The sequence below is a fragment of the Ruditapes philippinarum genome, unplaced genomic scaffold, assembly GCF_026571515.1.
Source record: "Ruditapes philippinarum isolate M1 unplaced genomic scaffold, ASM2657151v2 ctg852_1_1_1_1, whole genome shotgun sequence".
NCBI classification, from domain to species: Eukaryota; Metazoa; Mollusca; class Bivalvia; order Venerida; family Veneridae; genus Ruditapes; species Ruditapes philippinarum.
Window position 1 is genome coordinate 62,072 of NW_026852510.1, and position 12,173 is coordinate 74,244.

Below are 12,173 nucleotides of genomic sequence, written 5' to 3' on the forward strand. Positions count from 1 at the left end.
ACAATATGGCTTGTTATTCTTTGTCTCTATATATTACAGGCATTTTTGGCAACGGGTACTATTTTTTTTCTTTGTATACATTTTTGATTTGTCATCACTGATACAAGTTATCTCTTTATTTAAATGTCTAAGACATATTTTAATATTTTAGACCTTTAGTTCACGCCTTTGTCTTGCTGAAGTCACAATGGGGATCATATATCGCGACATCATTCAAGATGAGATAATCGAGTTAAGTTCAGTACAAAAACTAAAGTACTTGATTAAAAATGCAGAAATTGAACGGAATATATTCCATTTATTAATAAATCCCGTCAAACTAATTTTCTTTGAACGGAAGAACTTTTAGCGTACAGTTCGGGCAAATATAAATTCAGTTTTTACGATTTTTTCTTGAGATGGGATAAACAGATAAACTCTGGCCACCATATCAAAGGCTATGACGGTGCTATTGTTATCGGACCAAAATAGATTACCCATGTCCTAAAACTGATTAAAAAGGTCAACTGGTAATTAGGTGTATATGATTTATAGCTGTTTATATGTCAAAACAAACATCAAAATATGACTTTGCAAAAATCAACATATACTAATCGCCACTGGTAGATTCAGTGGGAAATTTTAATGTTCACTTTCTTGGCAAAATTCACACAAAATAAAGATAAAAGTAGAATACTGTATAAATACATGTAAGAAATGAATATGATACGTATGACAATAGTCAGGGGGAAATGAAAATGAAACAAGATCTATTAGATGGACAGCGGGCCTGCCCTTTCTCATTGGTTGATAATAAACACTGTTGTTCACACAGAAATTTCAAAGCGAACCTTTATGATGGATTTACGGATCTTGGTCCGTGACCAACAGATATCGTCCTGAAGATGGCATGGGTGGTGTATCATCTCTTCCCCCCCCCCCCCCCCAAAAAAAAAACAACACCAAAAACAACAACAAAAAAAACACTCTTAAGTTATTATTAAATGATTATCGTAAAAGACGTCTACTATTGTACTGCATTTCGTTTTATCATCAATACGCCCTTTTCAACACTTAATATTACCTCTATATTAAAGTCAATTCGTACTTGCTAAAAAAAAACTTACTTTTCCATGTATATTCTCAGTAATTAAATTAATTTTGTGCCATTTTATTAAGGTCAGTGTTAAGGTTTTATAAATATCTGGAATCTTTCAGAATAGCCAAGTAAACTTTAAAGTATGGAGAGTAGTGTATTTACCGGGCGTAAGAGGCCACCTTTTTTAAACACATGACCTCAACATTTAAGGGAAACAAACTCCAGTGGAGGAAAGGGCCAAAAGTAACCAACCAACATAATATACTAGTAATCTGCGATAACATTCAACTTTTATGGTTTAAAGTCACATCAAAGTCTTCCAGCTTCACTCGCGGATTTATAAGCTTCACTAGCGGATAAAGACAACAGCTGTCTGTCCATGCTTCAACTCGGCACTGTCGCTTCCTGGGTAGAACCACCAATTTATTGCAAGATTCCTTACATCAATGAATTCATAGTCCTGCATTCTCAGGCACAGATGTGTGCAGCGAATAACTTGGTCCCGTCAGCCAGTATGACAAGCAGGTTAGCCTAACTCAATACTGGTAATATATGCATCACACTTTAAACATCTGGTTATATAACCATGTGATATGGTGTATTTGTAAAACAAAACTTGTCATCAGGTTATATGAATTTAATTCAAGACAAAATGATTTTATGTATAAATATATATTAATATATTGACAAATGTAATGCATTTGCTACAGTTAAAAAAAATAATTTGAAAAAACAACTTCCAACAAACTACATTGTTACATAAAGGGTACAACATTAAATTCTTTCATACTACCAAAAGTTTTACTAGATTAAATAAAGAATATTTGATCCTTACAATTAATTTAGACTTGATTCTGCAAATTCAATCCAAAAACTAACAATTTACACTTCTCTATTTCATGCCTACTACATGTACTACATTGTGCAGTAATTTTAACTAATATTACATAAACGTTATTTTGAATTCAAATAATGCCCAATGGTTTGCTAATAACTACCAACATTCGCTTGTTTAACAGTATTAATGGTATTTGTTCATCTTTAGGTAAAAACACATACAAGTTATTCATATAATACATAATGAAGAAAGTAATGATTGTGGAAAAAATCTTGATATAGAAAATAAATAGCTCATAAAAAGGGAGTTGATAAAGTGAGTTTTTTTTGGGTACATTTGCTGTCATTTATATTATGACACATTATAGCACTACAGTTCATCTTATTTTAGTTAAAAAACATGTAAGTTTATTCCAACAAGCTGAGCAATCATATTACTTGAAAGATCAAATCCAAATGTCTATTTCTGGTACAGTGTAACAGAAAATCTTGTCAATTTTATATTTTTATTCATGTGATAGCTGAAAATTTATTATTATACATTCTTATCTATAATTTACTGAATAACTGAATACAAAATTGGTGCTTGAGAATGACATGTTTTTGCTATAATTCCGTAATAGCTGGAACAAATCACTAAAAGTATGTGAATTCAAACTCAACATTTAATACACCATTTCAATCATCTAAAAGTATATGTATACAAATTATAGACATACATTTAGCACAATACATTCAAAACATAGTATAACATATATTTCAAACTAACAAAAATTCATATATACAAAAGTATGTTAAAATCCACAATATAAAAACATGATTCAAACAGTACAGATCTAAACATACTTAGATTTACAGTATACATAATCAATAAAAAGCTGACCATTTACAAAATAATAATTTACAAAAATATACATTCTATTTAAAATAGAAACCGGTTTTATATATAAATGAGCCGAGATGACACTGTCATGTTTTAAAACAGGTTAAAGATACTGTTTTCTGTAAATGAGCTCTGGGAGTCGAGCTTTGGTTTCTTGGCAGGTGGTTGTTTCGGCCGGGTTTCCTTTACAGCTGCTTTGGGAACATGGGCTTTTCTCTGCTTGCCGTTACCCTGGAGCTTTAAATATAAAACAGAAATATTGGTAAGTACAATATAGTACTGTTTAATGTTTAAATGTTCAATAAGAATTTAAATCTTTAATATGAAAATGTTATGGGAGAGTAGGTGTAGGTAAGATAAATGACAATTAATGCTTGCAATGCAAGCTTCTTTCTCTATCCTATAAGCTTTTAATCATTTTCTTCATACAGATGTTCAAAGTCAAGTTTTCATTATAAATAAAAAATATATATCCGGCTATTGTGACCTCTGAACTACAAACTTTACCCCATAGTTCTTATACCTTGCACAAAATAAAACAATGTATCATTAAAATGTGAAAATGTGCTAGACATCAATGAAAGAATTCCTGTACAATTGATAATTCCATTTCAGAAATGCATAAAAGTACCTAGATGTACAAAACAATGAAAATATGCGAGAAAAACAGTAGTCAAACTATATCAAGCTCAATGCAAATGGGTCTGATAATAAATGAATATGTCAAATAATTTATTCCATAGAGCTGCGACATAAATAAAATGAAATTGACAAGAAAGAAAATTTTAATTATAAAATTTGCAACATTCACAAACACCCTACCTGTGCCTCCTTTTCTTTATCTGGGGATATAACATTGAAGGTAAACTTTCCGGAGCTTTTTGCACCAGCTGATGGGTTTACTACAGGTTTTGTCATCTCAGCTATCTTAGCCAGGGCCTCTTTACTTCTGGCCAAGAATGAGCCTCTCTTCTGTTGCTGGAAGATATAAATTAACATTTTATGATTTATAGAATGGCTTTACTGGTAATTAGAATGGCTTTACTGGAATTTTTTTTTGATTAGACAATAAAGAAATGACTCTTTTCTTATAGATGGCTATTGCACCATTTTTCATGCATTAACATCTGCAGCACCATAAGGATGCATTTAAAGTCCTGGCCCGAAGGGTGAGCCATTCAGCAAGTTTGAGAAATTCTGCAGATATCAATGCAGGAAAAAAAGGTGCATTAAGGCTATTCTTGTATAATTGTATTCTAAATGTTTCAAGACAAGAGTTCTTGAACATTTGTTCAATTTCAAGTTGGAATATGCAAACAAATGTGAAAATGTAAAATTGTAATGAATGATTTTTTTTTAAAAATAGATAAAAAAGAAAATTGACTTCATTCCATTATATGTCAATTAAATAGATGTACTTGTATTGTAAGTTTACTTTACCTGTTTATATGAACATAAGAATTAAAATTTTTTGCATTTAGAGTGTGCAAATTTAAAATTAGCAATACCCCGCTACATTATATGCATAATCAGACATTGGCAAATAATTCCAGTGACCCATTTCCATCAAATACAAAAACAAGAGGGCCATAATGGCCCTGAAATGGCTCACTTGTATATAGAAACTCACTATGACAAGGAACAAGTAATATTGTAAACTATAAACAAAAGCAGATATTATCCGAGTTCATATTTGTATTTGAAACAGTGCATGTGTAAAAACATTAGTTTTTAATATATACATATAAAGAAAATCAATGACCCCCCCCCCCCCTTCCTGATGAAATTGGCTCAGCAATTTATGAGGAGTTTACGGACGCAGAACTAAAACCAAATGTTTTGGTACACCATGTACCAAGGTGCTATGCAAATATAAAGTATGACAATCAGCTAGAACACATGACGAGAACTTACAGGTAGTTTGTAAAAGGATCCTGGGAAACCTGGAGTTTCTGCCCCTGATGATTCTGTAGATTTACTTCCCTTGTCAGAGCTGCTGGTATCTACTGAACCTATATTTCAATAACAAATGTTTTAAAGAATATACTGCTTTTTTATATAATACATGCAGAGGATGCCCTTTCCATATTTATCAAAGGACAAAAACAAAAGACAAGAGGGCCATCATCAAGAGGGAGGGCCATGATGGCCCTGAGTCGCTCACCAGAAACAACTGCTTATCAGTGTTTAAATGTCAATATATTCTATTAAATTTGAGCATAGAATATGTTTAAACAATAATTTGAAGAAATGCCATGACCTGAGGCATTTAAGCTTTAGCTTAAACGGGGCTAATCAAAGACTATCCAAGAATGCTACAGACAAAGTTTGGTGATCTTCCATCAATTAGTTCTGTAGAAATAGACTTTTAAAGGTATTTCTATTTTTAGCTTTTGCGGCCCCTAAAAGGGGCCAATCAAAATAATATAAGCAAACTTGATAAAAGACTACCTTAGAATGCTACAGACAAAGTTTGGTGATCACCCATCAATTAGTTCTATAGAAATAGACATTTAAAGGTATTTCTATTTTTAGCTTTTGCGGCCCCTAAAAGATGCCAATCAAATTAATATGAGCAAACTTGATAAAAGACTACCCAAGAATGCTACAGACAAAGTTTGGTGATCATCCATCAATTAGTTCTGTAGAAATAGACATTTAACAGTATTTCTATTTTTAGCTTCAGCGGCCCCTAAAAGGGGCCAATCAAATTAATATGAGCAAACTTGATAAAACACTACCCAAGAATGCTACAGACAAAGTTTGGTGATCATCCATCAATTAGTTCTGTAGGAGAAGATGTTAAAAGGTTTTTCTATTTTTAGCCCTAGAGACCCCTAAAAGGGGCCAATCAAAATAATATTAACAAACTTGATAAAAGACTACCCAAGAATGCTACAGACAAAGTTTGGTGATCATCCATCAATTAGTTCTGTAGAAAAAGACTTTTAAAGGTTTTTCTATTTTTAGCTTTTGCCGCCCCTAAAAGGGGCCAATCAAATTTATATGAGCAAACTTGATAAAAGACTACCCAAGAATGCTACAGACAAAGTTTGGTGATCATCCATCTATTAGTATTGTAGAAGAAGATGTTAAAAGGTTTTTCTATTTTCAGCCCTAGAGACCCCTAAAAGGGGCCAATCAAATTAATAGGAGCAAACTTGATAAAAGACTACCCAAGAATGCTACAGACAAAGTTTGGTGATCATCCAACCATTAGTTCTGTAGAAGAAGATGTTTAAAGGTTTTTCTATTTTTAGCTCTGCTGACCCCTAAAAGGGGCCAATTGGAATGACATGAGCAAATTCAAGTGTGACTGTCACAAGGATGCTACAGACCAAATTTGAAGTAAATCTGTCCAGTAGTTTCAGAGAAAAAGACGATTGTTGACGCATGACGATGGACGTCGGAGCATCCCCCTTTGATACTAATAGCTCACCCTGAGCCTTCGGCAATAAGCATTTTTTCTTGTAAGATTGGAAAATTAAAAAAATGTGCCTTTTCATTCTTTGAAATACACGTGGAATATTTACCTTCAACTGAATACTCCAATTGTAAGTTAAATATGTTAATTGCCATAATATACAGGAAGTTAATGAAGATACAAACAAGAGGGCCATGATGGCCCTGGATCGCTCACCTGACACAACCGCATCCAAGCAATGTGTGAAACAAGCATCTTGGCCAAGTTTGATGACAACTGAGTCAAACATGTGACCTCTAGTGTGTTATAAAGATTTTTCCAAATTTGGGCAATGTGACCTCATTTTTGACCGGACACGACCCATATTCAAACTTGACCTAGAAATCATCAAAACAACCTTCCTGACAAATTTCCAGGATATTTGGATCAAAACTGCAGCCAGTAGAGTGTTAACAAGCTGTTTCTATTTTTAGCTCCTGTGACCTAGTTTTTGACGGGTCGCACTAAACTGCTGACAAATTAGCTGACGATATAGATATATAGGAAACTGCTGACCAGTTAAATAAAGAAGGATTATTGGAAAATGCTGACCAGTTATACAAAGAAGGGAAACATTGAAGGCGTGAAGTTATATAAACACGCCTTAGGGGGTAATAAAAAGATGGGAAATTACTTTTATTTATATTTTAAATTTTTGCATTTATATGACTATATAGAACTAAATTATTATATACAAGTAAAGTGTACCATAATATCATACATTTTAAAAAGATATATTAAACAGCTTTTTATACCTCTAAAGATATGCAAAAATTTCAAGTAATGTTTTATATATGTTTTTTTTATCAAAATCTCTTGTAAGTGATTGCATTATAAAATTAGTAACAATTTCACGGCAAAAATATTTTTCTCTATATATCTAACTGGTCAGCATTTTCCCTATATATCTAACTGGTCAGCAGATTCTACTATATGTTTAACTGGTCAGCATTTTCTCGCCTGAATGTAAAGAGCGTTAAATTTGCTGACCATATAGAATAAGAAGAGTTTTACGGCTTAAATCTATTTGAATTAATATTTATTTGTTAATTCAATGGTCGACATGATTTTATACAATATATTAAACTTGCAGACATTATTAAATGAATAACAATTTCACAGCAAAATATATTTTTCTCTATATATCTTAAACTGGTCAGTATTGTCCCTATATGTTTAACTGGTCAGCAGATTCTACTATATGTTTAAGTGGTCAGCAGTTTCTCGCCTGCATGTAAAGAGCGTTAAATTTAAATTTGCTGACCATATAGAATAAGAAGAGTTTTACGGCTAAAATCAATTTGAATTAATATTTAATTGGTCAGCAGTGTTTTTACTTAATTAAAGGTCGACATGATTTTATAAAATATATTAAATTTGATTACATTATAAAACGAGTAACAATTTCACGGCCAAATATATTTTTCTCTATATATCTAACTGGTCAGCATTTTCCCTATATATCTAACTGGTCAGCAGATTCTACTATATGTTTAACTGGTCAGCATTTTCTCGCCTGAATGTAAAGAGCGTTAAATTTGCTGACCATATAGAAAAAGAAGAGTTTTACGGCTTAAATCAATTTGAATTAATATTTAATTGGTCAGCAGTGTTTTTACTTAATTAAAGGTCGACATGATTTTATAAAATATATTAAATTTGATTACATTATAAAACGAGTAACAATTTCACGGCCAAATATATTTTTCTCTATATATCTAACTGGTCAGCATTTTCCCTATATATCTTACTGGTCAGCAGATTCTACTATATGTTTAACTGGTCAGCATTTTCTCGCCTGAATGTAAAGAGCGTTAAATTTGCTGACAATATAGAATAAGAAGAGTTTTACGGTTTGAATTAATATTTAATTGGTCAGCAGTGTTTTTACTTAATTAAAGGTCGACATGATTTTATAAAATATATTAAATTTGATAACATTATAAAACGAGTAACAATTTCACGGCAAAATATATTTTTCTCTATATATCTAACTGGTCAGCATTTTCCCTATATATTTAACTGGTCAGCAGATTCTACTATATGTTTAACTGGTCAGCATTTTCTCGCCTGAATGTAAAGAGCGTTAAATTTGCTGACAATATGGAATAAGAAGAGTTTTACGGCTTAAATTAATTTGAATTAATATTTAATTGGTCAGCAGTGTTTTTACTTAATTAAATGTCGACATGATTTTTAAAATATATTAAATTTGATTACATTATAAAACGAGTAACAATTTCACGGCCAAATATATTTTTCTCTATATATCTAACTGGTCAGCAGATTCTACAATATGGTCAGTATTTTAATAACATATTTTGGACTGTTTATTGTATTTTGTCACAGATAAATCAAGAATGACACGTCACGTGTGAAATTGCTTTTAATATGACCTTGGGGCATATCGGTCTCGATAAATTATCAGTTTAATGGATATCTGTAGAAACATGGTGTTTATAATGTAATAAAAGCTAATTAACAATTTACATTAACAATTAGGTCATTATTAATTTTTGTTCAATATTACTTGTACAATTATACGAACAACAAATAAGACAGACAGAAATCACTTTATTTCATATTTGTACTAAATACGACCACGGATTTATATATATAAATCCGTGATACGACATAATAATTATATGTTGTTAAAATATACATTACATATATGTACATGTATATATTTTAACCTATGATGCATAGCTTTATACATACTTGAAACAAATTATGATTTTTCGTACATCATATTTTGACTACATTTTTAAAATTTTAACCAATATGTAACACATAGAAGAAAATTCATTAAGGTACTAAAATAAAATATTATATCAAAAGAAATTGAGAAATTTATCAATTGAAATTTTTATAATTAATATTAATCATTTGTAATATTTTCATTTTGTAAAACATCTTAAGTATTTCTCGACCTCGCCTATAATATCACCAACGGCAATTTGACACCTTCATGTTTTCCCTTCTTTATGTAACTGGTCAGCAGTTTTCGATAATCCTTCTTTGTTTAACTGGTCAGCAGTTTCCTATACATTCTATATCGTCAGCTTATTCGTCAGCAGTTTAGTATCGCCCGTTTGTGACCAGACATGACCCATCTTCAAACTTGACCAAGATATCATCAAAACAACCTTCCTGACAAATTTCTAGAATATTTGGATGAAAACTGCAGCCACTAGAGTGTTAACAAGCTTTTTCTATTTTTAGCTCCTGTGACCTAGTTTTTGACCGGAGATGACCTACCTTCAAACTTAAACTAGAAATCATCAAAACAACTTTCCTCACAAATTTCCAGAATATTTGGATGAAAACTGCAGCCACTAGAGTGTTAACAAGCCTTTTCTATTTTTAGCTCCTGTGACCTAGTTTTTGACCGGAGATAACCCATCTTTGAACTTGACCTAGATATCATCGAAACAACCTTCCTGACAAATTTCCAGAATATTTGGATGAAAACTGCAGCCACTAGAGTGTTTACAAGCTTTTTTCTATTTTTAGCTCCTGTGACCTAGTTTTTGACCGGAGATGACCCATCTTTGAACTTGACCTAGATATCATTAAAACAACCTTCCTGACAAATTTCCAAAATATTTGGATGAAAACTGCAGCCTCTAGAGTGTTGACAAACTTTTTCTATTTTTAGCTCCTGTGACCTAGTTTTTGACCCGAGATAACCCATCTTCAAACTCGATCTGTATTTCATTGATACAAACATTCTGACAAAGTTTGATGATGATCCAATCAAAACTGTGACTGCTAGACTGTTAACAACCCAATTGTTAGAGTGTTAACAAGCTTTTTCTATTTTTAGCTCCTGTGACCTAGTTTTTGATCGGAGATGACCCATCTTCGAACTTGACCTAGAAATCATTAAAACAACCTTCCTGACAAATTTCTAGAATATTTGGATGAAAACTGCAGCCTCTAGAGTGTTAACAAGCTTTTTCTATTTTTAGCTCCTGTGACCTAGTTTTTGACCCGAGATAACCCATCTCTGATCTCGATCTGTATTTCATTGAGACAAACATTCTGACAAAGTTTGATGATGATCCAATCAAAACTGTGACTGCTAGACTGTTAACAACCCAATTGTTGACGACGAACGACGCACAATGACGGACATAGCCCCATCACTATACCTCACCTTGACCACTTTGTGGTCAGGTGAGCTAAAAATTAATGCAAGTTCTTGTTTCGAAATGGTATACTACTTGTACTTTAAGTAATCTATTGCATTAACAACAGTTCTATAATTTGACAGTAAATGTACCTTTTTTCTTGAGGAAAACTTTTCCAAGCTTCAGGAATTGGCTGTTTTCACCTTCTTGTGCTTCCTTTTCCTACAACAAACATACAACACTTCATTATAACAAACATTTTACAATATTAATATGTACAGTCAAATCTGCTATCATACATATATTTAATTGTAAAAGTGTAACGTACCAACAGCACAGCAATATGCATGGGAAGGTAAAATTGCTTTAAAATGCACTTTACTTGTAGAAATGTAACAAATTTCAATCATTAAACAGTATTCTTTCTCAGGACAGTTCCAACAACAGACTTAGCATAACAATAGCAAGAAACAAGGAATCATCCCAATACACACAAATGTTTCCACAGTTCTTTTAACAAATGGAATGAGGCAACTGTGGTTAGGATTCCACAAAATTAGGTCACAATAAAGAAACTTCAGTTCAACAATTTCAAAAGAGCATATTTGTTCTTTTAAAATATGTTTGTCTTGATTTTATGTTGATTTTAATATGTTTTTTGGTTATATCTCAGCAGTCCATACACCTAACCAGCTTTCCTCTAAAACTATCCAGTAATGACCCAATTTCTCTGCAACTGACCAACTACTAAACCAACATGATTTCTGAATCAGCGGTGAGAGATAAATGACCATTAGACTCCATGTCCAAATACAATTGTCATGGAGAAATTTCAACACCCAGAAGAAAGAACTCAATCACCCCTGGTTTACAAATCCGATGCTCTCCCTATTGAGCTAGTGTTTGCGGACAGCTTTTAGAAACCCAGTGTTTACCTGTTGTTCTTTAAGGAACTGTTCTCTCTCATATCTCTCTTTTCTCCAGGTATAATCTTCAGTCTCTTCCGGATGTTCCTCACCATCACTACCATCATCAAACATGTCCTGCTGGGAGTCATCTACAATATACAAGAGTAATGTCAAGTAAAATTAAGATTTCATTGTTTTATCTCAATCTGGGGTTTCCTTGTGTTTGAAAAAGGGGATTAATTTCTAACAATACACAGGTACAAGTTCAGAATTTCAGAAAACCTGAAAACTCTAAATTTGTCATTACTTTATTTGGGTAAACAGTGGTTTAGTTTATGCAAAATTTATTTCAATTTGACTGTGTAGAAAGCTATAAGCTTATAGACACACTCTCTAACCCATTCCTGGTACCAATCAGTAGTGAGTAATGAGTGTTAAGTTTCTTGCTCAAGGACACAATGGTATGCCTTTGATGGGGTTTGAACCCATGCAGCTAGTGATCCTTATATTACTAGTAAGAGGTGTTAACCACTCAGTCATACCGCCACTCATGAGTGGTTTCACCAGTACCTCCCAGAAAAGGCAAAGAAATGGCCAATAATATTCTGGAGGAAAATACCATGTTGCAGTGGCTAATGTTACCTAGTTACTGGGTCATTATGAAATCCCTTCAAAATAAAGACTATTCCAAAGGTATTTACCCTGTTTTTTGAAATCAAGGCATTCATTATCCTTCTAAGCTTGACAATATATGATACTATGTAGAGATTTATTAAATGTTACATATCATCGGGTATTTATATTTTTAGAATTCAAGGAATAGTCAATCTAAGCTCAACATGTCCAGCTATCAAGACTTTCCGTGGCACAT

The 12,173-nt window shown here is 32.4% G+C and overlaps 1 protein-coding gene across 2 annotated transcripts in view; it reads right to left on the reverse strand.

The window, feature by feature from the left end:
- Positions 1-1,700: 1,700 nt before the first annotated feature.
- The window catches only part of LOC132715284 (claspin-like), a 35,669-nt gene continuing 25,196 nt past the window's right edge, over positions 1,701-12,173 (reverse strand). For both annotated transcript variants that reach the window (XM_060698277.1, XM_060698283.1), the window contains exons 26-30: positions 11,330-11,451; positions 10,547-10,616; positions 4,713-4,810; positions 3,621-3,776; positions 1,701-3,035 (exon numbers count right to left, since the gene is read on the reverse strand). In XM_060698277.1, the coding sequence (XP_060554260.1) occupies positions 2,892-3,035; positions 3,621-3,776; positions 4,713-4,810; positions 10,547-10,616; positions 11,330-11,451 (590 nt within the window). In that variant the 3' untranslated portion in view covers positions 1,701-2,891. The remainder of the gene's footprint in view (positions 3,036-3,620; positions 3,777-4,712; positions 4,811-10,546; positions 10,617-11,329; positions 11,452-12,173) is intronic.